Genomic DNA, 27,817 nt, shown 5'->3' on the forward strand with positions numbered 1-27,817 from the left:
ATTGATACTTTTCACTGTTGTTTTAGACATTGTGTATGTTCTCAATTAGTTTAATTCATGATATATTATTAGTTCACTTTGTATTGAGCAATAATATTCCATTATATTCACATGCCATAATTTATTCAAGCATTTCTCAATTGGTAAGTACCCTCTTATTCTAGTTCATATTTTTGGAGGTGACACTGCAACGATGCCTTACATATTTTGGTGAATGTGAAGACTTTGTGTTTTTGTCCTCCTTGGAGACATAATGCCCAATAGAGGGGATAGTGATTACCCTGAGTCAAAAAATATGATTTAGTGATTCTTCCCTTCTCCCCCTCCCCAATTAAAAATTGCTTTTCCAGAACAGACCCCCAGCAGTGTTAGTATCATTCATTATTTGTTTTTTGTTTTTTCAACTTTACCAATTTGATAATTGTCAGGTAAAGCTTCAGAATAGTTTTAATGTTCATTTCTCTTATTAGAGATTTGGAGAAATACTTCAAATGGTGATTGATAATTTGCAATTCATCTTTTGAAAAATTTTTATTCTTATCCTTTTAGTACTTGTCTATTAAAGAATGACTTTAAATAGGTTTATCCTTCTTGATTGTGGAAACTCTCTACAACTGGTTGAGGTGTTTGGTCCTTGGCTCATACTTGTAAAAGAAAAAATTCTTAATGTGATGGAACAGATTACATGAATTATTGTAGGAACATAGATTTTGGTTTCCTTTCCCCAGCTCTCAGGAGATTTTCTGTTTGTTCTTATCAAAGAAAGTGTAATTGAGATGAAATTGCTTACCTAGCACTTACTAAGTTCATTTTAATTCTGCATTAAAGTTGCACTAGATTATTTTTAGATGATACAGCTTTAAATAGTAATCATTACTGCTTTAAGGAATGTAAAATATGCCTTAAATTAGATTAAATCCTATTTTGTGATTGTTGTGTTAGATGAGTATATTGTATACCACAGTTGATGATGAAGAGTACCAATTGAGAAGATTGTTTTTGCTAAAGTATTAGTAATAAATGCTACAAGTATGTATTGTGTTTACTATATGCCAGGCAACGAGCTAAGCTCTAGGGAAACAGAAAAGCAAAAACAGTTCCTTTTTTTAGTAGCTACAATCTAGTAGAGATGACAATATGCAATCAACTCTGTAGAAGTGTGACATATGCAAGACAAACTGGAGATCATTCTCAGAGAGAAATCACTAATACCAAAGAGGACCAGAAAAAGTTTCTTGCAGTTCTTAATTATGTAGTTTTTTCCTAAGTCGCTCAAGGACTGTTTCCTCCCTTAACTAAAGTTAAACCTAATAAACAATTTCTCTTAATGGTAAGCATATCATGCTCATTGTAGTGTTATGAAGCCAGATATCTCATTTTAAACTTAAAATATAGCAGCCTGTTGTCATCTGTGACATTGCTTCTCTTAGGCTAATACTACTGTTGAACATGTTAAGGGCAGACCAACGAGGTCTTTTGCCTTATGTGTATTTGTTTTAAATCTTGACAACAAAAACAAATTCGGATTGAATATTTTGAAGATACAGATCTTTTTTAAAAAATCTGTAAAATTGTCATGCTTTATTTCTCAAAATCTTTTACAGTTAATCAAGATACTTATTTAATTCTGTTGCTGAGAATATTTGAATAAAAAAAGAACATGCATAGATACTTTTTCAGGCCATTTCAATTGCCCTGGAGATAACTTGGATAAATATTGGCTCCTCCATGTCCCTCCTAATCCCTGCTGGGTCTTTCAGTGTGCTGAGGTTCAGAATACTTGTTTTCTTTTCCTTTTCAGACCTTCTCCCTGCACCCCATTCCCCTCCTCCAGTGTAATGTGATCTCTTAGGCCTGGTCTTCTGCTTTGGCAGATTCTTTTAGTATTGAATGGAAAAAAAAATTAACCATTTTCTTACCAGTTCTAAGTCAACTGAACTTTAAAAGTCAGATACCATAAATTTATATGCTAGGGTTTTAGGGGGTTGTTGTGGAGGGAGGATTCTAATGAGATATTTGTTTTGAAAAATATGCCTTTTCACCATTTTTCCTTTTGAAGTCCTTTACAATGTGACTTTTCTTTCTTTCTTTCTTTTTTTCTTTCTTTTCTTCCTCCCTTCCTTCCTCTTTTCTTTCCTCCCTCCCTTCGTCTCTCCTCCCTCCCTCCCTCCCTTTCTTCCTCCCTTCCTCCCTCCCTTTCTTCCTCCCTTCCTCTCTCCCTTCCTCCCTTTCTTCCCTTTCCCACCCCTATATTCTACAGTCTTACTATACTAATCTTCTTACATTTTTTTTTTTTTTTTTTGCACAGGACACTTCATCTTTTTATTCTGCCTTTTCCTTTACTGTCTCCCATGCCCAAAATGTTTTCTCTTTTTACCTGAACCGCTTGACATCTTTTAAGACTAAGATTAAATACCACCTTCTACAAAATAGCTTTTCTATCCATTTCCTCTCTTATGTTCCCCAAGTGCTTTTCCTGTGAAATTATCTTTTATTTGCACTGTTTTTGGCATGTTGTTTCCCATTAGAATATGAACTTTTGAGGGCAAGGATTGTATTTTTTAACCTTTTTTTCTGTATTTCATAGTGCTTAGCATACTACCTGTCACAGAGTAAGTACATAATAAATACTTGTTGACTCTTGTTGACTACTTAGCTTTTTTAAAATATCAGTTTTGTTGCTAAAATTATGTATTTCATTTTCTAGGTTTTTCCAAGTAACAGTGTAATAAAAAATTCTTTATTTTGTGGACTTTGGGGTCTTAATTTAACAACAACAACAAAAATCATTTCACAGATTTCTTGAAATTCTTTGACATACATTTCAAAATTTGCTTGAAGTGAAAAGATCAAGAAACTAGATGTATACATGACCCATCTCCTTATTTTTACATTGCTTTAATGTGGATATTATAATGACCATTAAAAAGTTACCACTTTATATCTTTTCTAATTTCATGCCATATTAGGGTGATTTTATTTAGAAGGTAGAGGCTAGTTATGACTTCCTTTACCACTACGAATGTCAGGATTTGGGACCTGTACTATTTTACAAATATTAGAGTGCATTCTGTAATATCTAGAAAAGACTTAGGAAAACATAGATATGATACCTTTAAGAAATTTTGCAATTTAGTAGTAGTCTCAGTGATTGCAAGGCAAAGAAATGTACTTTAGCTACATAGTACAAAAATCAACCCTAGAGATGAAATTTATTAAAGATAAATGTAAAGTCCTGGTTAAATTTTTTTTTAAAAGATCAATTTAGCAAATACACACTAGCAGAGTTGTATCTGGATGAAAGTTTGTATCAGGTAATTCAAGGACATTTTGTAGAATGAAAGCTAATTATGAGTCAGTGCTATATATGACACCAGTCAGAAAAAGCCAGAGCATAACCCAGCAATTAGCATTAATAGCATAGACCTATATCTTAATAGCATCTATATCTTTTTTTTTATTTAATTTTTTTTATAATAACTTTTTATTGACAGAACCCATGCCAGGGTAATTTTTTTACAACATTATTCCTTGCACTCACTTCTGTTCCGATTTTTCCCCTCCCTCCCTCCACCCCCTCCCCTAGATTGCAAGCAGTCCTATATATGTTAAATATGTTGCAGTATATCCTAGATACAATATATGTTTGCAGAACCGAACAGTTCTCTTGTTGCACAGGGAGAATTGGATTCAGAAGGTAAAAATAACCCAGGAAGAAAAACAAAAATAGCATCTACATCTTAATTAATAGCATTAGACCTACATCTCCAAGAGATTAAAGATGGAAGTAAGGAATTCCATCTTTTTATACCACAGGTATAAAAATATAGCAGCTCTTTTTATAGTGACAAAATTAATCAGGTTTTCCATTTATTGGAGAATGACTAAACAATTTGTAGTATATAAATTCAATGAAATACTATTATTCTGTCAAAAAAAAAAAAGAAATGATTTTAGAGAACTTGGAAAGATTTGTGTGAACTAATCAGGCAGAACCAAGAGAACTATTTATATAACAATACTGTACAATTTTGAAAGACTTAAGAATCTGATTGACCAATTATGATTCTAGATAACTGGTCTTGAAGAATGCCACCCATCCTCTAACAGAGAGGTAATGGACTTAAGGTGCAGAATGAGATATTTTTTGGCTCTATCCAATGTGAGAATTTATTTCTCTTGACCATGCATATTTATTTAAAGGAATTTGTTTTTCTTTTCAATTTGAGTGGAATTTAGGAATGAAAGAAAATAGATTTTTGTTAGTGAAATTTTTTATCTTTATTTTTTAGAAATTATCATTTGTGAGGTGTCTATAAGAAAACTGGAAGTTTAAATGTCATTCCTGTTAACTGATAGTTGGAGTGACACTATGTGAGAATACAGAGAACTAAGAAAACTTATCTAAAAAGTAAACTTATCTAAAAGAATAAAAATAATAATAACTAACATTTATGTAGTACTTATATAGCATAGTGTGCTAAGCACTTTGCAGTTATGTCATTTGATCCTCACAAAACCCTAATGTACATGCTATTATCCCCATTTTACAGATTAGGAAATTGAGGCAGACAGCAGTCAAGTGACTTGCCCAGGGTCATACACCTGGTAAGTGTCTGAGGCTGGATTTAAATTCAGGTAGAGGAATCCTTTGTACTGGTGGAAGTAAAATGTTACCCAATTGCATATTTGCATATTGAGTAACTCTGTAGTAAAATGCATTGTAATAAAAGAACGTTGTTCAAATTTCGACTCTTTTTTTTAACATTAGCAATAATTCACTTGAAATTCAACTTGTTATCTTGCTTGTCATGTTAGGGCTGGCAAAGACAGGGCACAGAAAAAATAGAGAAATACCAGCTAAGCTTGTAGATAGCAGGGGTTAACGTTTTATGTTTTGAGATTGTTAGGTAGCTGTGAAAGCATGGCAGGAGGCCTGAAATGCCATCAAATTAGACTTCAGTGAAGCCACCAATTGGGCTAATTTCTATTCACAATAGTATCTCTGTTTCTGAGAGTCAGAGAAGGAGGAGAGGTGACATAGTGCTGCAGGCTAGCCCTATAAAGACTGCTGTGATAATTAGCTTGAAGAACAGGTGCTGCTACTTTATGTATTTATATCATAAGAAGGCAAAATACACTGGAACAAATCAGATATATCAATACCCTGATTGATATAAATGTTTTCATGCCAATGGAGCTGAATACTAAAGAAGACAGATCATGAATTCACATGAAATGGACTGAGGCTATGAGGACTAAGGGCTTATATTTCAAGTATTTTATCATAATAAAATGGATACAAACATTAACAGTTATGATCAGTGCTTCCTCTTGTAGTTTGTCAGGGAAATAGACAATAAAGTATTTTTAACCAAATAAGGTTAATCATAAAAAATCATAAAAAAATTTCCCTAAGATCAGATTAAATGAAAGATTAAATTGAACTAGAATCTGAAGAAAGAAAAATTGAGGAACCTGAGATAATTGAAAATCTTTTCCTAATACAGAACTTCAAAAACCATTCTTAATAATAAACTAGATAACAAAATAGTATCTTTCTCTCACATGATTGAAAAGGAGATGGACACGTTTGTACTAGGATTTATTAAATGCCTTTTTAAATTTGATAGCACCAACTGTGCCAAAAGAAGATTAAAAAAAAAAAAACTTCAATAGTATTTTATTTTTCCAAGTGTATGCAAAAATATTTTTCAACAACCACTTTTGTAAAAACTTTGTTCCAGATTTTTCTTTCTCCTCCCTCCCCAACAACAAGCACAAATTGATTTGTAAAAGCTGATATTGCTATAACCATTAGGAACAAATGTATTATCCCATAATTCTCCCATAATATTTGACACAGAGTATGAAAATATTCAGGACATGCTCTCAGAAGTCTATGCTGTGATTTCCATATGCCATGGAAAGAACCATAAAAGATGTTGGTGCGATCAAGGAATAGTCTTAAGAACAGGTATCAGATATTACTATGGCAAAAACTAATTGAAAGATCTATTGAAGATCTGTGGAAAGGTGTTAGAACAATACCTCAATATCTTTCTGGAACATGCAGGAGAAAATGTGAATGTATATTGGCTCAATTAAAGGAAACAAAAGAAGAAATATGTGGAATAGAATTTGGAAAATAAAAATATATGAGAAATTATTGATTCCTTTTATCAGCAATTGAAAGCAAAAATCAGAAAGTTATGGCAACACTGGAAGTCAAAACAATGCAAACAACAATAAATTAAACACTTCGCTTAAAAAGCAAAGAGATTCAGTTAAGACAGAAAATTCTCAAGGAGGAGGATATGGAAATTCTTGTCATCCATATGCTTGTAAGAATTCTAATATAACAAAAATGCAAGTTGGATCAAACAAAAAACAGGAGTGTGTGCCATTAATATAATGAACCACAAACCATTTTTGTCAAGGGAAGTAACTGAAGAACTACTTTGTAAAGTAGCTTCTCTGTAAAACTAAAAAGGGGTGAGTCTGAATAAGATCCAGAATTATTACCATGAGTTCATGGTATCCTGTTAATTATTAGCAAAGCACTTACCATCTTCCTTTCAAATGCAATGCTAATCTCATCTTTTCCTTACTGAAGATAGCATATATCTATACTAAACGATGAGAATGCCAGTGATCTTCCAAATATGGATGAAAGTACATGTTTATATACTTTTTACAAAACATTTACAACTTTTTTTAAAGTCTGTAAATATAAGAAAGCAATATATTGACTGAAGAGGAGAAAGACTGTGCCAAAAAGTCCCTGGGTTACTTATAAAGGACAACTTATTAATAATTTGGTGATCATTGAACAAGCTACTGAAAGGCATCATAATATTTACATTATTTATTGATGACATTTTATTACATTGCAACATTATTACAACATTTATTAATTGCTGCTTTGACTCAATTCCACATTCCTGGCTTAGTTACATACCACAGATATATTAACTAGAGCTAAGAATTAGTGTATTTAATATCCATATTGGAAATTGTTGTAGATTTTAAAATTGCCACCAACACAACATCAGGAACAGTTCATATAAAATGAAGCCGAATAGTACAATGGAAAGTGCTATGAGTTCAAATGTTGGAGTTCTTGTTCTTCTCAAAGCACAGGGCTTAGAGGCTTAGAGCCCTCCGAATATCTCCAAATCCAAAGGTTCTGTCCTTCAGCCTCTGCCTCTGCTTTCTTCAGCCTCCAACCAACACAGAGATGGAATGTCTCTCTTGTCTCCTTCTGGGGAGCCCAGCCACCAACTTGCCGCGGAGAGAGGGCTTCTGGAGTAGCTCCACTGAAATCCGTCAAAGTGTTCTCTGCACCAGAGTCGCTCCTCTCGAGTCCAGCTGAACTCTCTTCTGCGACCAGCCAGCCAAGAGGAAAAAATGTATTCTGGAATGGCTGTCTCGCCTTATATGTGAATCTTCTGAGAGAATGGGATTGTGGGTTTTCTCCCATAGTGCTCTCTGGCCCAAAGAGCTTTAAGGGAGGTGTGGACTCCCTTGAAGTTAGAAAGTGTACTTTGTGAAGCTAGCATACTTGTGGACTCCAATGAGTAAAGGTATGAACACAAGCCTTGTATTAATTAGTTCTTCTTAGTACCTTGTTTCAGGTTCTGGCCAAAATCTTCTTGTAAGATTAGATCAACTCTAATTAGTTAGCAGTTAGTAAGGATTCCAACAGAAAGAGCTTCGGCATCAAAGGACCTGAGTTCAGTTCTTATCTCTGACACTTGCTAACTGTATGATCCTGGGCAGATTACTTCACCAGCCAGATATTTCTTTATCTGTAAAATTAGCTTATTGGAATAAATAGCCATTGAGGTCCCTTCATGGAGTAAATCTGTGATCCTGTCATCTTCCACGGAAACCATTTAAATCCAGTGAGATTCTGCCTAACTTTAAATCCATCATCATTATGATTTCTGAATAAAACTAAGTATGGCTTTCAAGTCAAAGAGGGATCTCTAGAAAATAGCATATTAGTCACCTCGTGTAATTTCACTGATGTCAAGTTATACACATTTCTGAAAAGCACATTAAAGTTACTGCATTTCAAAGAAACTTTTAAAAACATTATCAAAATATTATTTGGACTCAATAAATAAAAAATTCTTAATGTGTAGCAAAGGAAAACAAAACTAAAAAGCTTTGAGTTTAAATCTGAAGGTCAAATTAAACCATAAGTGAAAATGGTTACAGATACCTTGGTCTTCTCCAGATAAAATACATTAAGCATGAAACTTTCTAGGAGAAAACTAAGGTTTTTTGTGTTGAGATACTGACATTCTGAAAAAAAGCTTTTATAGAAGGAAGACATTTAGCACAATTAACCTTTATCAAAAAATAATCTTGACCATTTATTTTTGGCACAATAAAAAAGGCTCATTGGATCTAGATGTCTGAGCAAAAACCCATGAAATTTTAATGAAACCCAGGGCTCATTACTTTACATTACTTTAGGGCTATAATAGAGTAACAGTTCATCAGAAAGGAAGAAAAGGATTAAAGGATGCTCTCAGAACATGTAATAAATAGGTTAAAATATTTTTACAGAAGTTGGTTTTGGGACCAACAGATCTCACTTCATAAAAGAATAATAAAGACAGATAATAGATGTATGCCATTGGGTTTGTGAAATGGAACCAAAAGTGAATTATCTTTGGATAGCATCTTGAAAAGACTAAGTTCCATGAATGTTACATAGTAACATTCACATAAATGCAACCCACGGTATATTGGGAAAAAAGTATTGAATGACTATCTAAGTCATACATATTTGTTAACGATATGAAAGATAACTTTCCGTTGTCATTCTTTTCTCTGATACTGCCACCACTTTGGTGCAGGCCTTCATCAGTTCATGCCTGGACCATTGCAATAACCTGCTGGTTGTTCTGCCTATCACAAGTTTCTCCCCACTCCAGTCCATCTTCCATTCATCTGCCAAAAGCTCAGGTCCAGCTACTTCACTCTCTTTGTTCAGTAAAGTCATTTGACTCCCTATTACCTCCAGGATTAAACGTAAACTCCTCTACTTTGCTTTCAAAGACCTTTATAGTCGTATCCTCCCACCCCTTCTTGTCTTCTAAAACCTTAATCTTTACTATGCTCTTGAGTTTTCCTAATCACCAATGGAGTAGAACAAGGTCGTGTGCTTGTTCCCATGCTTTTTGTTTGTTTTGTTCCCCATTCTTTGTTCCCATGATGTTTTTACCTATGTTGTCAAATGCCTTCAATGAGGACAAATATGGAATCAGTCAGCTACTGTCCTGATAGTAAATTTTTTAACTTGAAAAGGTGACAGCCCAAAATTAAAGTGGAGGGAGTGTTGGTGCATGATTTTTTGTTTGCAGATAATCGTGTACTCAATGCAGTCTCCAAAGCATAAATGTAACAAAATATGGATCAGTTCTCTCCTTCTTGTACTAATTTTGGTCTAACAATTAACACCAAGAAAACACAGATCCTCCATCAGCCAGTACTATACCATGCATAAGTGGAACCATCAGTTACAGTAAATGGAGAAGTTTTGAATGCTGTGGGCAAGCTTTTTTACCTTGACAGTACACTTTCTAGGGGTGTCCACATTGATAATGAGATTGACACATGCATTGCCAGAGTTAGCTCAGTGTTTAGGAGGCTCAGAAGGAAGATATGGGAGAGGAGAAGCATTAGAGTGATTCCCAAATTGAAGGTCTGCAGAACTGTTGTGCTGATTTCATGGTTGTACGCCTGTGTAACCTGGACAGTGTGTATCAGCACCATCACAGGAAATGGAATCACTTCCATTTGAAATGTCTTAGGAAGATCCTGAAGATCACCCTGCAGGATAAAATACCAAACACTGAAGTCCTTTCTCAAACTAAACTACCAAGCATTCCAACTCTACTGCCACATGCTTTTCAGCTCAGTGATACCGGCCTTCATTTTGTCTGAATGTCCCTCATATCTGAAATATTCTTCTTCCTCATTTCTGCTTACTGGCTTCCCTGCCTTCCTTCAAAATTCTATCTTCTACAAGAAGTCTTTCCCAATTCCTTTTAATTTCAGTGTTTTCTTTCTGTTAATCATTTTTATATATCTTGTACATACTTATCCCTTAAATTTGTATAGATAATACTGTAGTTACTTAGAGCCCTAACAATTCTTATCTCAGTTGATACTCAAAAAATCCTGTGAGATTTGTAGTGCAATTATAATTGTGCCCATTTTACAGATGAATGAGTGAATCATTCAACAAAAATCAGTTAAGTACTAAGGTGTCAGGCTCTGTACCAGATGCTGGTGATACAAAGACAAAAATGAAACAATTCCTACCCAAAGGGGCTTATATTAAGTGATGTAAAATGTATATTATACAAAGATAATAGTTGTGCCAGGAGCAGGTAGGTGATACAGTGGATAGAGTGCCATGCCTAGAGTGAGGAAGACTCATCTTCCTGAGTTGAAATCTGATATCAGACATGAATTATCTGTGAGACCCTGGGCCAGTCACTAAACCTTCTTTGCTTCAGTTCTTCATCTGTAAAATGAGCTGAAGATGGAAATGGCAAGCTACTTCATTGAATTTGCCAAGAAAACCCCAAATAGGGTCACAAAAAGTCAAATACAACTGAAAAAAAATGTTCTAGATTCTATGCTAAGCACTTCACAATTATTATCTCACTTGATCCTCCCAATAACCCTGAGAAATAAGCTCTAATATTACCCTCATTTTACAGGTGGGGAAACTGAAACAAAACAGGATTAAGTGATTGCCTAGGCTTACGTAGCTAGTAAGTGTTTAAAACTGAATTTACACTCAAGTCTTCCTCACTCCAATCTTGGCATTCTATTTACTCTGTACCATATGCTTTTGGGTTACTCTGTAAAAATCATGCAGAATATATATAAAATACAAAGTGTATGTAAAATACAGTGCATTTTAAGGAAAGGAGAGCAGTGAGATAGAGGTGGGGGAAGAAGAGGAGTACCTTGTGTCCCTTGTGCCATGATATGCATCTAGATATTGCATATCTCCATTTCCATATCTCCTGGATCCTTTTCCATTGATTTTTCTACTGCACTGCATAATTCTTCATTAAACTGGGGGAGGCTATAAATGGGATTTCTCTTTGAACCATATTGGAATAGATGACCTCTGTGCTTTAAGTTCAGATTAGGACTCTGTTATCTAGAGTGGTATACATCTGTAAGTTTCTCCTAAATCTTCTTATCCCTAGATCCGGTAGTCTCAGTTCTTCCAGTCTTTTCTCTGAAAGCCTATTTTCCTACTCTTCATTAATTTTGATGCCTTTCTCTGGGCTCCTTTTGAATTATCCATATATTATTTAAAGTTATTATTTAAGTTATTATTATTATTATTATTTAAGTTATTATTTAAAATAATGGAATTCAGTAACCCGGTATTTGATAAGGTTGAAAAGATAAGTTACGAAAGTATGAACACCTTATTTGATAAGAACTGCTTTGATAAGAATTCTGTATTGTTGGTCTATCACTATTCTGTTAGATGGGTAGCCTGCCTCATTAGCAGTCTTCTAGAACTGTGGTTGCTCATTGCTCTCATCATAGTTCTCAAGTCTTTCAAAGTTATTTTTTTAATAGTGTTCTGGTTACATTATTCTCTGCTTCTGCACACTTCACACTGTGTCAGTTCATACATGTCTTTAGGGGATAAACTATCAAACAAGTGATAGAAGTTATTGTAAAATAGATAGTTTGATTACCTGGCATTGAAAATCTTTTGTATGAATAAAATTCAATTAGGAAAGAAGGAAAGTAGTCTACTTGGAGAAACGGGATGACATCTGATATTCAAGATATAGAGACACTTAACAGAAAAATGCAAGAACAAAAAAAGCCTTTACCTTTATGTCAGTGGTCAAAGGATATGAACAAATTGTTCTCAAAATGATTGTAAACTATTAACAACTATATGAAAGAATACGCTAAAGAAGCAGCATGGATTAGTAGAGAAAATTCTGGACCTAGAATGGGAAACCTGAGTTCAAAATCCACCTCAGATAATTTGAATGCTATTATCAGTAGGGGCAAATCACTTAATGTTTCTGTGCTTTTGTAAAATGAGGGGTTGGACTTCATGGACTTTAAGGTCTCTTCTAGCTCCAAATCCATGATCTTATGAATCTATGAAATTATTAACAATTTTTTAAAAAAACGGAAACCAAAACAACCCTGAGATCTCAACAAATATGTATCAGATTGTCAAGGATATAAAAAAAATGGATAGTCTTTGTTGTGGAATCATAGAAATACAAACAATTCTAGTGCATTACTGGTGAAAGTGAATTTACACAATTGTATGGAAAGCAGTTTATAATTGTGTAAAAAAAGAAAATGGTTGCAGTGTTCGTAAGCTTTGACTGAGAGACTGTTAGGCATCTACTCCAAAGAAATCAGTGGCAAAAAGGGGAAAATCCTGCAAACACCAAAGGTTTATTTTTTGTTTTTTTAAATAACAGTGTTCTTTGTGGTTACAAAGAACTAGAAAAAGTAGATGACCTATTGGGGAATTGTTAAACCAATTGTGATACATGAATATTATGGAATATCACTTTGTAGTAAGAAACTATGAACCTAGTCAATGCAGAATATGGGAAGACTTATGAATGAAGGCAAAGAGAAGTAAGTAGAACCAGGAAAGATAGATGTGTCTGTCTGTCTGTCTGTCTATCTGTTCTTGTGAGAGAATAGATAGTAAATTGAAAAAACAAAGCAATTCAAACTGAATATAATAAAATTGTAATGACCCAATTTGGCTCTAAAGAAGAAAGATAACATTTCTGCCCACTTCCTTTGCAGAAATGTATGGAGCTAGAGGGGGATGGGTTGGAATAGTAGGTTGAGTTGAGGAGGTGGAATTCAGCATTAAAAAAAATCAGATTTTTAAATATGTTGGTTTGTTTTGTCAAACTTTTTTTCTTCCTTTTAAAAAATTATTTATTATAAGCAATGACTCTTTGAGAGAGGGTTTGGGAATATATAGCCAAAAAATGCTATATAAAAAGAAATGATATAAATAAAAATTTATTTTTAAAAGTGGCTTCTCCATATGTTATGGTATCAAGATATTATTAATGTATAAAAACAAAAGATTTAATAAAATTTACTTTTAAAGAAAATGTAGCTTCCAAACTAGATACAGCATAACATCAGCAGGATATTCATGATGGTCCATGACAATTTTGTCTGGCTTTATTTGAAAGAAATCCTTTTTAGATGTGCCTTCATACTTAGGAAGAGATTAGAGGTAGCTGTTTGCCTTCAGTTCATCAGTGATTTGTAGATGACCTGCAGAAGATCAAAATAGTTAGACCTGGAGTGGAATGTGTTGGCTTGATTTGGTAGTGGGAAGTATGTGAAGAGTTTGAATATTTCTTGACAGTACATTGAATGATTTTTCAGACTAATTAATCAGATAAGCAACAAACATGTATTTTGTGCCCTGATGTGTGCTAAGTGCTAGGGAATACAAAGAAAGGCAGTTGATAGTTTTATGACTTAACCTGAAAAGATCCGAGCATAAAGATACATAAGTATTCGTTTGAATAATAGAATATTGACTATAGCTTTTCATATTAGGCATTGAAGACTGGATTTTAGTAATTTAAGTTATTTTTTGTTACTAGAAATAATAGCTAGCATCCATTTAGTGATTTAAGGTTTACAGAGCATTTTACATATTTTATATCAGTTGATCCTTAAACCAACCCTGGAAGGGAGGTACTATTTTTTGTCCCCATTTTTCAGATGAGGAAACTAGAGCCTTGAAAGAGATAAAGTGAATTGCCAGCTATACAGCCAGGAAGTATCTGAGGCAAGATTCAAACTCAGTTGTTTTGGATTCTAAGTCTAGCACTTTCTCTGCTTCCCTGAGGGGTGTCATATACAGGGTTCATGAGCCAATGCCAAATGGCAAGTTATAAAGGCCCCAAATCAAATTAAAATATTATTGTGAAATCTTTAACAAAATAAATAAAAATTCAGAATAACATAGATGATGTTAATATGTGGTTTTCTCAGGCAGCATATACCACATGCTGGAATCCTTAAATAGTTTAGTGGCTCCAATTTCTATTTGAGTTTGACACGTCTGCACTATACTATCTGCCCATATCTGCAAGTGTAATATGTAATATGTCAGCAGAACATTTAGGTCCATTTTTTGTATCTTCAAAGATATGCATTAATATTGTAATGAATGCCATTAATGAGCACTATCAGCATTAGCCCTATGATTTGAGATATAGCACTTTAAATCTAAAATGGTATGTAATAATAGGTTACATGATATACACTAGTGTTAACCCTCCAAACCATATCCAGTCCAATCTTGAATTCTTGTGTGCTTTTTTTGGCAGGCATAACTGAAGATCTTGTTACTTAATATACACGATGCCCTGAAGATTTATCCAAGTTTGAGTCATTACAAGATAGGCTAAAAAATGCACTCAGCAGCAAGCATTACTTTGCTTCATGAGACTAGTGCTGCTGTCAATTTTTCTTGACCCTGGTAGCTGTTGAAAAGCTACCCCCTTTCCTCATCCCTGGTATCTAACCAGAGTAATTAATGGAATTTACCAAAAGAGAAGGGTATGATGAGCTTTTTGTTCTGATATATAGTGAATGGCATTTAGAAAGAAAAATATATTATTAGAGAAAAGGAAATTTGAAGTCTATCAAGAATTTTGCTGTTGTTAATGTTAATATTTCTATCTATACTCTTTATAATCGCAAATTTTTTTTGCATGTATACTACTGCTGTACATTATCTTTTTTTAGTTTTTTATGAAAGCTTTTTATTTTCAAAACATATGCATAGATAATTTTCAACATTCACCCTTGAAAAATCTTGTGTTCCAAATTTTTTCCCTGTCTTTCCCCATCCCCCTCCCTTAAACGGCAAGTAATCCAGTATGTGTTAAACATGTGCATTTCTTCTATATTTCTATAATGATCACAGCATTATCTTTTAACACAAAAATTCCCCAAAGAGTTAGAATGAGGAGGCAGCTTATTGTTGTGACAAGGCCACTATAAATGGAATTGTGAGATTTGGGCTTAAGTCTTGACTCCCACTTGTGTAGCTGTGTGATCTTAAACAAGTCATTAATCTTTCTGAACCTCAGTTTCAGATGAATTAATCAGACAAATAAATAAAACTCAGTGCATCTGTAAAATGGGGATATATAACTATATCCCTTCCTAGGTGGTTGTTTATGTGTGTAATTATTTTTAAATTTTATTCTGCAGAATAGAAATTACATTATTTATTATTTGATGCTGATGGTTGTGTTGATAGTAGCAGTAATATTGGGGCAAATTTTTATCCATTTGACCATACAAAAATCCAAAATGTGATAAAAGTACTCAAAAATCTGACATCATATGATGGCAGATTCCTTCTCATGTGTCTTATTACTGTTTTGAATAGTATATAAACCTATCGTAGGTATGAGAAGAATAAAATAATTTAGTGCCTAGATGTAAAGTATTAAAGCATTGTTCCTTTAATAAAATAAGCATAAATAGAATAAACATGTTTATTCATTCCTCTGATATTCATTGAATTAGCTTTTGTTGATGGCACTAGTAGAGGTAATTCCACTGGAATTTCTACATTATTCAACAGCATTCTTGAGACATAGGATGTATCTTGGCATAAGATTTTGAGTGGAATTCTTTCTTATGCAGCAGCATTCCCAAGCCAGAGATTTGGAGAAACCTCAAGATGACATGAAGACAATTTAAGAAGTAAAGTGTTTCAGATTTATTGAGAAAGCAGACACTCCACAGCATGAATTACTGCATTAATGAGAATGCTATGATCAGTATTTTTAAACTAAAGAATTGGTTTTCATTTTTAAGTTAACAGATTGCCATTTTAGCTTTAAGTTTTCATAAAAGGGAAATATTCTAACATATGCTAGAAATCTGTTACATCAGAGATGAGGCAAACGAGAGGCACTGGATTAGTGGAAGGAATTTGGGATTTGAAATCAGAATGCTTGAGTTAAAATCCTGGCTAAGATAGTACTTACCTGTGTGATCTTTTTGGCCCTCAAGTTCTTTATAAAATGAAGAATTTGGACTAAATTATAAATATTGGTATTACTTACTGGCCTGAAGTCATTCAGCATATTTCTCACAAAAGCAAGCACAACATATCAAGTTTTAGGGCAAGCATATGGTTAGAAAATCTAGGTTTGATTTTTTTAGAATTGTTGGTTTTGGAGTGTGGTCTTCTTAAGGTACTAAGACAATTTTGATTGCTTCATTTTGTCTTAGAAGTTTGTCTCTAATTACAACTGAATATTTCACCATGGGAAAAATAACACTGGGCAGCAAATTTTGAGAAGTTGGAGGACAGCTGGAAAGCTAAGCAAAGTCTGGTGGTTTTCTGACTTTCCCTATGTGTTAGGTAATGAAGGAGTTAAGAATCCATCCACTTGAGCTTCTGTGGGCGTTGCTAGCCTGCCTGATGTCATGAAGTCAGACAGCCCCAGCCTGAAGGGGGCCCTTTGTTGGCAGTTTAACCCAGCACTTCTTTCTGGCTTTACTGAGTGCTCAACGGCTTGAGAATGAGGGGCGGATGGCAGTTTGGGAGCTGCCATAAGGAATAACTGCCTTAACTTTGTTAGAGTGTTTTTTTTTTTTCCTCCCGCCAAAAGAGGGACCGCAAAGGAACAAGAAGCTGTTCCACTTAAATTACAGGCAACATGGGCACAATGGAGGAAGAGTGCTGGATTGTTTAGCCTTCTCAAAAGGATTTTTATGTGAGAGACTAGTCCAAGAAAAAGGACAGGGAGGGGAGGGAGGAAAAACACATACCAAGGACGCTCTCTAACAAATGAAAATGTTGGAGATCTGTTTGAAGTTGGTGGGTTGCAAGTCAAAGAAGGGACTTTCCTCTTCCTCCAGCTGTTATTTGGAAGGTAAGTTCAAGGCTCTAACAGCTTTTAATTGTGTTCAAAAGACAGGCTCAGGTCCTGAAGGCCTTGGGGGCTGGATTCCTGAAGTCTGGAATCCGTTTGCTTAGGCCTCTCCCTAGGCAGTCCATGCTTTGTGAGAAGAGCAACTTCATTGTGTGGATATAGCCTCTCAGGATATAAAGTAAGAAGGGATTTTAGTTCCTATAATCGTTTCAGTTAAATAAGAATTGTAATTTGTGATGTGATAGCTGTTTTAGAGGAGTTTCTGGCAAAGATTTTTAAATTTCGAAAGAAAGTTTTGCTAACGTATACATGATAATCGACTTGTCAAATTGCCAAACTTGAGTGATTTTAACTATTCATAGAGAATTGCCTGTTAAAAGTGTGAATCCATGTTTGTGAAAACATGTGATTTGCATTAAGCTTCCTCTACCAGGAAGACATGGCTATACCATTTATGGTTGCAGAATTTGAAGTGCTCTTTCTGATCATTCAAGAGTAGATGAGGAAAACCTCATCCTAATCTTATCTACAGGCTGTGAATTTGGTTGGAAGAATAACTTTCTTATGCTAGAAAGGAATTCTAAATGAGTCAAAGTACTTGGGGGAAAATATTTGTTCATATTTCTTTCAATAACAAGGCCTAGTAGCAGGAACATTTCACTTTTGTCTTTCTCTCACCTTTGTTTCTCCCCTCCTTCCCCAATTATCCCTTGCTCACTTCTTTTCACTTTCTTTTTTGTCTTTTAGCTTTAAAAAGCCATAGTAAATATTAGCTAGTATGGTGTTAACATTTGTGTGAAACTTGATGACCATATTATGACCGTTAGTAATCATTTCATTATCACAGGATTTTGGAAATAACAATACTGTATCATCCATTAAGTCAGGAGTTTGGATAGAGAATGTATTTATTTGAGGTGTCTTTCAGCTCTTAGACGTAATCTTAGGATTTTAATTTTGTTGAGTGTTAATGATCTGTGGAGGTGGAATTTTTCATCTTTGTATCTCCAAAGAATATTACAATGTCCAGAATATATTGTTTAATAAATGATTATTGATTAAAACAGAATTAAGTAGCAAAGAAAACAGCTTTTTGTAAAAGTGGAATTTTGTTAGAGCCTATGAAGTTTTCTAATTTTTAGATGTATTTGTATTAAATTTCTGATGAAAATTAAGGCTTCATTTATTTGCTAGACCTAGTTTTTTTTTTTTTTTCTTAATGCTTGCCTTCCGGAGGTCTATTCTATGGAGTCTAGGTATATTGTTTCAGATTCTAAATACTGATGAAATAGGTGAAAAATGTTTATTTTTATTTAAAAAAAAATAAAAGATGAGCATAGCTGTTTCATTTATTAGGTTGATGTTTTTGTAAGCATGCTATATTATAAGAAGGAGTTTGCAGATCAGACAAATAGAAAAATCACAGCATTTTAAGATGATGATCTATTTGGGTCTAAGAGTTTGTTCTGAGTGATTATGGTTATTCTCAATAAAGTTAGATGAAGCTTAGAATTAAAATCGTATTTGTATTCCAAATAGCAGGAAACTTTTTTACTCATTCTTATTTACTCAATAATCTTTTGAGACAGTATTATTTCATCAAAAAAAAATTTTCATAGATGAGCCAGAAGTTCATTTATTTATCAATGAACTTATAAATGGAAATGAAGTAAAACTGAAGTCTTCTGACACTCATCTTCTGTATAACTTGAAAATTTCTCTGTATAATAATTAAACAATGCTGTCCAGATTTCCTGATTTGGAAATTTTAGTATCATAGAAATTCTCATTTATAGAAACTTTGGAATTTGAAAATATCTTACTGATATTCAATAAGTACCATAATTTAAAAAAGAAAAAAGAAAAGAAAAACATTCTCTCAAAAAAAAAAAAAAAAACACAAAACATCTTATGGGTGACATATTGCTTTAGACCTAAGTAAATATTAAGTTTGTGATGTGGGAAAGATTCCTTTCTAGATTCCCATCCTCTCCTAATTAATAATGTAAATTGCCTTTAACTCACAAATCCTGGTGCCTTTGAATTCCAATAGAAGATCCGGACCTGTCCCAGCCCCACCCGGATCTCAGTCAACTTTGGGGTTACACCTAAAAGCCCCTTGAGCTAAATCTCCCATTATAAAAGGGAGACACTGGGACCCCCTCTTTGCAGAGATTCCAAACATGGCTGCCATGTGAGGACCCTTTGTCCAGTGCCCTCCTTATCTCTATCTTCACCTAATAATAAACCTCTTTTATCAATCTAGCTCTCCGGACCAATAAATGCTTTTATTGGGAACTCACGCGCTACTAGATCCCATTTGCGCCGAATCCTAGGGGGTTGCAGGGGAGTTTTGCTTGACTCCCTGTACCCCAAACCTGCCACTAGACCTTAATTAAACCCTAATCTCATTTAGGTACCCCAACTCTAGACCTCAACATTTGCTTCATCTGTAATTCAGGTATCTAAAAATTGATTCTCAAGAGATACTCATATTTTAGTACTGTGTTTAGATAGGGAACTGGAACTCATGTCTTTGTAGTTGATTTGAGACTTTAAATTTCAGTGATAATAAGTTAAGAAATGTTAAGGTCATTAGTTACTTTGAAAAAACAGTTGCCAACAGCTAAGTAAGTATTTTACCTTTGCATTTTCACCAGTCAGTCATATAATTATTCTTACAGTGAATATGTTTTCATGCATGTTCAAACAGTGAACAAGTATTGGTTGAACTTTTTATTCTCTGCTTGGCCCAGAAGTATTTTTAAGTTTACTGATTGATAAAGTTGAGCATAATCAAATCTTTCACTTCTTCTCTGTGACAGGTAAAGCAAATACCACCTATCGAAACAAAATATTTTTTCCAAAATAAAAATGTTCTTTTGAGCTATTATTATTATTATTATTGTCAATCACTTTTCCTCAGAAATGGACTGATGCCAAAAAATGCCACCTTTAGCAATTGATTTGTGTTGCTCAACTTCATGGCATCTAGGATTGGTTTTATCTTTGTGTCATTTAAGCCTTGTTAAGTTCTGGCCACTTTTCTAGTGAAATTTAGAGATTTTTTCTTTTCACACTTTGAATAATTTTCACCATTTAAATTTGTTAAATTTGTTGAACATGAACTTGAGTGGCTATTGTGATATATTTATATTATGTAAATCAGTAATTAATAGCAATTCAACTAACTGAGAACATAGCAAACACTTTTACAAAGCACCACTTTAAACTCAACTTTTTTTACAAGTAACTGCTATTGTCATATTGCAGCAGCATAATCACATTTCTCAAAATAAAACAAGAACTTACTAAGTATTTACTGTTTGCTAAACACTGCTTAGTATCTCTTTCTAAATTATGTTGTCTTTTTAATTAAAGGAAATTCCCATATAATATCAGAGAAAATTAGGGAAATTGCCTGATTTTGCTAGTGAAAAAACCAGTTGTTGATCTGTCAGTCAGTCAACAAACATTTGTTAAGTCTCTGCTATTTGCTAGGAATTCTTGACATCATCACAAGGATATGAAGTCTTAGAATATTAAAGCTCGAATGGTTCTTAGAACTGTTGGAGATCTGTAGAGAACATTTAGCCTAGTCCTATCACTTTTTAGATGAGAAAATAGTCCCCAAAGGGGAAATGCTCAAGGTTTCTTGACTAGCTAGTTTGTTGGTAAACTGGGACCTAAACCCAGGCTTCCTTATGCTTCTCACTGTTCCTTCCACCCACATGGTCCTGGAACACTTGGATTTCTTTTCCCAAGAACACACCATCTCCCTGGGAGCGTTAAGGAGAGTGGAAGGAGTGCTTGAGTTGGAAGTGAGCAAGCTGTGTTCCCCCACTTCTCCTTTACTTACTGTCACTGTTATCTTGGACAAATCATTTCCCCTTTGGGGGTCTCAGTTTCCTTATCTGTCAAATCTTGATATTATCTGTTCTGTTTCCCAAATTAGGCTGTTGAGGATATCAAACATTGCTTGTGAAAATGTTTTTTAAAACCATAAAGCTATACAGATTTTAAGGTGATATATAGTATTGTAGCTCCTCGGGTTTTTAAACATATAGTAGGATTTTTTTTTTTTTAACTTTTTATTTAGCCAGTATTGACATTAAAATTTTCACTTTTCAAGTTACTCAGAATTGAGCTAAATTGTTCATATGGCATTCAATAGAAATGATTTCAGACTAGTTTTGATGTATATAATTAACACTTCCTGTCCTTGCTTTTAAGCTGGAAAGTTTCCTACCTTTCCTGATCCTCACTTTTCCCCATGGTAAATATTTTAGTTGGGGATGGGAAAAATATCACATCGGTCTACATTTCACATTTTAGATACTCCCTTCTTCCTTACTTAAGACACTTCCACAAACCTCAAACATTTGAAAGGGTAATTCAAACAAACTGCTTTCCTAGTATGAAATTAAAGCACTCCAATGTGGAAAATGCAGCCTTTAAAATTGGAATAAGCAGAAGGGGGGAAAAAATTTCAATCCCTGAGTTAAACAATAAATTGAGTGTCCTTGAATTAATAAATTGCATTTTTAATCCTAAACCTTTAGGAATAACAGACTGAAGAGCTTAAGGTCTATTTTTTTGGACTAGAGAAGAATGAGTCTTTTCTGAGTTGTTACTGTTATTCAAATTACTTTAAAATTTTATTTTCTCAACTCAAAAAGTAAAATATTTTTGTTGTTCTCTATGTGAGAGAGAGAGAGTCTTTCTTCCCTCCCTCTCTTCTGACCTCTGGTCTGGTTCTTTGCCTTTTAATATGCCTTAGCTGGTGTTTATGTTCAGGCTCTGTGATGGTCTGCTCTTTAAAATGAAGCCACTAAAACCATAGTTACTGCCTGTTGGCTTTTCTTTTTAGGATTGTGATAAAGGAAAGTTGTGTGGTTTCAATCTAAGTGCAGATCTTAGTCCACAAGTCAGATGGGGGCTAACAATCTTCTATATAACCAGAAATCATGGATTTTCTTTTCCCTTTATCATTGTATTGCATTTATGGTTGTCCCATTACTTAAAAGACTGGGTCCTCACCAGAGTCAAGGCCAAAATCTAAGAAACAAAACTTATATTGAGCATCATGGCATTTTATAATTGTATTTCAAAGTGGATTTTGAGACAGTTTTGCCTAATATAAATAGAGAATCCAGAAGACCTGGTTCAGGTTTCACCTGTAACAGACTGACTGTGTGAACCTGAACAAGTTACTTAACCAGTATCTCAGGTAACCCCCTAAGAGTAGAGGCTGAAGAACAGTTACTCATTCTCACTGTTTCCTGTCTCCTGAGGTAGGAACTTCACATGGTTGAAGTTGCAGTTTCTGGTTTTTTGTTGTTGTAGTTTTATTTTAAAGCAAAACCATGTATTGACAAGTTGTCAATTTGACAAGTTGTTCATTTGTGTCAGACTCTTGATCACCCTGTGGACCATACCAAAACCATGGAGTTTTCTTGACAAAGAGAGCGGAGTGGTTTTGTCATTTCCTTTTCTAGCAGATTAAGGCAACTAGAGGTTAAGTGACTCACCCAGGATCACATGGTTAGTAAAGGTCAGAGGTCAGATTTGAACTTGAATATTCCTGGTTACAGGCCTAGTACTCTAGTCACTAAGCTACTCTGCTGCCCCAATTGACAAGTTACAGTGTCTGAAATGCTTACTACTATGGAAATTTAGTTGAATTAGGCAAATGAGTCTAACTGAGTATTAATAAGTAACAGCACACACTAGAAATTGAAAACAAGGTAATCACTGACTTTGGTACCCCAGTGTATAAAATCCCAAATGACTACAGTCCACATTGAAAGAGCAGGAAATATGTAATACATGCTTTCAAACTATCATATGGCTAACATAAGGGAGAACTGACTTTAATCCTTTGCAAATGGTTTATGGCAGAATGAAAATATTTTCATATATTTCATGAAATAACAGCCAGAATTTACAAACTGGTGGCTAGATAAGGACTATTTCAACTTGACTCCAGCTCAAGCTCTAATTGGGTCATCTCAATAAAATAGTCATGTTTTAAGGGTCTTTTCTCACATCCTGCATTATGTCCTCCATAGAGCAGCTAAAGATCACAGCTGGAATGGATGAACCCAAAATGTCATTTAATCTCCTTTCTTCACATTACAGATGAAGAACTGAGGTTAGGAGAGGTTACATCACTTGGTGAGGATCACACAGATATTAAATGGCAGAGCCAGGATTTCAACTCTGTCTTCATATCCACTGCTTTTTCTGATGTTTATATATAAGTACCTAACTTAAAAGCATATTAGAATGGGTTTACATAGTGTGGTTTAGTTTTAGTTTTATGGTAAAATATTGGGAATTTTTTGAATAACTGCATAATCTTTTTGAAACAAGTGAAAATTTATTTTTCTTTTACAAGTCTCATTTTTAAGTGTTTTATTGTGGTACCAAAGATAACTTTAGAGTTCCCTTCACATATTCAGTAGATATTTGGTGACGTACCGTTCTGTCTTTTGTTTTTGTTTATAGCTCCTAGTAATTATTGACTGCTTTACTAGTGAGTTTTATGCTGTGGTGGATGGGTAGCTTGGCTAGTTTTAGAAATGATTTTTAAAGATTATGTTATAATTGTATATCACTTTTCTTATGTTGTTTTATTTCATCTTCACAATGGAATTAGGCAAGGATTATTATCTCTGTTTAGCAGATGAGGAAACTTGAATTTCATTGAGTGACTCACCTAAAGTCATAGAGCTAATAAGTAGCAGAGTAGAGAGACATGATGACCTGGTTTGATGCTCTTTCTAATACATGGCATTGTGTTATCTTGATTAAGTATACTAATTGCTCCTGAATAAACATAGTACATTATCATCTCCATCTCTAATAATACAGATTTATTTTTTCCATGGAACTAGGATGATATGTAAGCCAAAAAGTTTAATTTAATTAATAAATACAGTAAACAAAACTCCTGGGTTAAGTTAATCTGCTTAAGGAAGGAGAAATTTAAAGGTTTTAACAAGTATTGGTTTATATACCAAAAAAGAAGAGGCTAATTTGAAATAATTAAATCTTTTACATCGAAGCAGATTTGTCAAACCCTCTGCCTCATAAAGTATTTTTCAGCCAGGTGTAATTATTACATGTATTAGAGAAAAACAAACTATATCTCTTAAACGTTCTGTAGGTTTTCATATTCAATATGGCTTATTTTCTCTTTCCTAATTTCCCATTCTCACCCCAAAAAATCAAGGTTAGATATTATTGTTCTAAATACTTCTGACTATTTTAGATTGCTAAGTGCTGTTTGAACCAATCTTAGAATCCTTTTCTCTATCCGAAAAAAAAAAAAAAGTGAAATTTGTTTTTCAAGCTCAAGTTCTTAAATCCTTCATGAAGTCTTCTCAGTTCTCAGTGTACTTCCTTCTTCCCTTCTCCCTTTTAACTTTTTATGGCTATACCACTCATGTCCTACCTTGTGACTTCCTTGTTACTGTTGTATTGTTATTTAGTTTTTTTATACTAATCTTATCTTCCTAATATCTAGATTTCAGGCTCCAGAACTGGAATTATACCATCTTTTTTCCTTTCCTTCTAACACTCAGCAAAATGCCTTATATGTTTAGGAAGGAATCAGCCAAGTAATAGTTTTAAAAGAGTAGTTAAGGATATGACTAGGTTTAGTTAGGAGTATTTAGTTTGAGACACTTTAGATATGTTTGCCGTTTTAAAAAATGTAAAATTAATTGACTGGACAGAATGTACATAAATGATCTCTTCATATGGTCCAGGCATAAAGAGATTGGCTAAATAAATTCAAATGATGGAAAATGCTGTTTTTACTCTAAGCTCATATTATAAAAATTTATACAGATACTTATAAACTGATTTGAGAATAGTCTAAGCATGATCTCACCGACTGGAACAGAGTATTAAATAAAACACAAAACCTTCTTCCTTTTGGAAGGATCTGTTTTATAGATTTTAAAATACAGATATTTGATGAAGTGAAGGAAAACAGTGAGCTGCCCATGAGGAACTAACAAGGGCAAAGTGGTGTTTAAATAACTGAATGTGAGCAAAACTAAAGGGAATGTGACCTTATTCATTCAGTGCTTGTATCTTCCTTACTCCCATGCTGAAATGTTGCAAGGAGTAATCAGATGGATAACATGAGAATAGGTACGAAGTACAGCTGACAAGTCCCATTATTTAGCAGAAACTGACTTTGCATAAAGTGCCAGTAGAAAATTTGGAGCTTTTCTAGGATATTTTTCCTGCAGTTAGAGGACTTTTCTCCCTCCTGGGATTGTGAAGTAGCTAGCCATTGATGTTTATAAGAAGGTTACTTCCCTTGTTGTTCTTTAGTATTTGCTTAAATAGCAAGTCTTGGAAGTCTAGACCAAAAGTATTCTTCTGAGAACTTTTTATAAACATCTCTGATCACTGACTGACTCACAAAACAACCTTAGAGAAGCATTTATTATGTCGTATGGGAGGATTGCTTTTAAAAAGAAAAAAAAACTCCAAACCCAACCAACATGTTCTTTTAGAATGGGACTCAGATTGTCCACCTCCAGAAATAGTCAATTGATGGGATACTTACGAATAGCAAGAAGAAGTACAGTTGGATTCATTGAACTATTAGAGGGCTTTGGGACTATTTTGTCACAGATATAGTTTGTGTGTCTTTGATGATTCAGGTTTATAGTTTTGTTGGCAGATGAAAGCCATTATACTGCAAGAATGAAAATTTGAAAATAATTTTAAATGTGATTAGAGAAATCTAACTTTTTTTAAAACCTGCAACTTCTCAGAGGAACACAGATGAGAAATTTCTTTTCTTGTAGCTGGTGTCTTTGCATTTTAAAGGCTTAAAGGGTTGTCTGGTGCCACTGAGAGGCCCATTGTATGCCAGAGGCAGAACTTGAACCCAGGTTTTTCTGATTCATTTAGGCTGTCTATCCACTTTGCTGTTCTGCCCTCAAAGTCAGGCTCCTTGAAAAATATGATAATGATGTACATGAAAATATGGGGTTCAAGGAGACTGCAAACTATTTATTAACTAGAAATCATTAATAAATGTGTTGTTCACTCCTTTTAGTTACTTCTGACTCTGTGACCCAATTTGGGATTTTTTTGACAATGATTCAGAAGTGCTTTGCCATTTTCTTCTCCAGCTCATTGTACAGATGAGGAAACTAAGGCAAACAAGGTTAAGTGATTTGTCTAGGGTCACACTGCTAGTAAGTGTCTGAGGCCAGATTTGAACTTGAGCAGATGAATCTTCATGACTCCAGGACTGGTACTATAAGCACTGTCCTACCTAGCTACCCTTTTTGTTCTTAGGGACTTCCACAATATTTCAACATCTAGTAGAAGAAGAAAAGAGAAAATTTTTTTCTGTTTCTGCTGTTTTCTCAAATGTACAAGGGTAATAATGAACATTTAAAGACTTTTTTTTGTGGTATAGTAACTTACCAGCTATACTAACATATTAGTATTAATAAGCAAGCAACAAGGTTTCTGTATATTTTGTTTAACTTTTATTTTGTAAGTGGTGATCATTTTTAAGCTTTCACAATGGAGTTTGTTATGAAATGAAGCAAGAAACTTGGCGTTTGTACATTGTGAGTCAGTTTTGACATCAGTCTGGACTGGGAATTAAATGGAGGATTCTTGTGTTGGATTATGGCTCTATTCCAGTATTCTGATTCAAAGGCAGTCAAAAGCTTTCCCACTAGGTTTCAGTCATTAATTTGTGGATTAAGGAAGAATCTGAGAAGGAAAATTGGGGGACTGCCTTGGATTTCCTGTTTTCCTGTTGAATCAGAAAGCAGTGGGAGGCTCTTTCCTTCCTATGAAATGCCATATCCTATTGCCTAAAATTCTCAGCATCTCTCTCCATTTTGGGGGTAGCCCCTCAGAGCACTTCTCTCTTCAGCACTTTGAAGTGTCAGCTGTTCTCTGGCTATCATTTACATTTTGCTGACTCCAGGTGTTTTTCAATCATTTCCTTATCTGCCCCTCCCCCCTTATGGAATTTCTTTTATAAAATCCAGACACCTTCAGTGTTGTGTAAAGAGGTTACTAGTATCATTTGAGGAAAACAAAAATATAAACAAAAGCCATTTCTCCTGTCAGGGTTTTAGTTTGATTTCAATAGAATACACAAGTCTTCCTAGACTGAATCTATATGTATGTTCCACCCACGATGCTATGGGGGTGCCAGGATCATAAATTTAGATCTGGAAAGGATTTGAGAGTCATTTAATTCATCACCATATTCTACAAAGGAGGGGTCTGAGGTCTGGGATCTTTCCTAGGATCACCCAGAGAACACATGTTTTGAACCCAGGTCTACCTGACTGTAAATGTTCTGCAATTCTGCAATAGTGATGTTTGTGTTTCTTAAAATAGGAAATGAGACTTTGTGTATGTTTATCTTTTTATCAACTTCAGGAGCAAACTTTTCTATTTCATTGCTTATATTTTCTCTAATATAAATATCTAATTTTGGCTAACATTTATCTTTTAATATAAATATTACTTAGTTAACTTTGTATTTAATATTTCAAATCCTATAACATATATTAAAGGAACAATTACTTCATAGTCATTGGGACTATTCTGTAATTTAGAAAATGTTTCTTTTCAACTTCTCATCTTCATGATTTATAAAGTGAGATGACAAAATCTGGGGAGAATATAAACTGAGAATTTTTTTATTCTTAAAAAAAAAAAAAGCCATCTTTGAAGATTCGCTTAATAGAAGAGTCCAGAATCCAAAACTAAGACTTCCCTTCCCATGTCCCCACCCCCATCTCTGTTCCTTTGCATTCTAAAGA

General features: G+C 34.1%; 1 protein-coding gene across 2 annotated transcripts in view; it reads left to right on the plus strand.

Annotated features, from left to right (window-relative positions):
• ABL1 (ABL proto-oncogene 1, non-receptor tyrosine kinase) overlaps positions 1-27,817 on the plus strand; it is a 190,834-nt gene that overhangs the window by 117,868 nt on the left and 45,149 nt on the right. The window contains exon 1 of one of the 2 annotated variants that reach the window (XM_051980220.1): positions 16,614-16,985. The exons of the other annotated variant lie outside the window; for it this stretch is intronic. Coding sequence (XP_051836180.1) covers positions 16,901-16,985 — 85 coding nt within the window. The 5' untranslated portion in view covers positions 16,614-16,900. Of the gene's footprint in view, positions 1-16,613; positions 16,986-27,817 lie in introns of those variants that run through there. 2 annotated transcript variants of the gene reach the window in all.

Source organism: Antechinus flavipes, chromosome 2, assembly GCF_016432865.1.
Source record: "Antechinus flavipes isolate AdamAnt ecotype Samford, QLD, Australia chromosome 2, AdamAnt_v2, whole genome shotgun sequence".
NCBI lineage: Eukaryota > Metazoa > Chordata > Mammalia > Dasyuromorphia > Dasyuridae > Antechinus > Antechinus flavipes.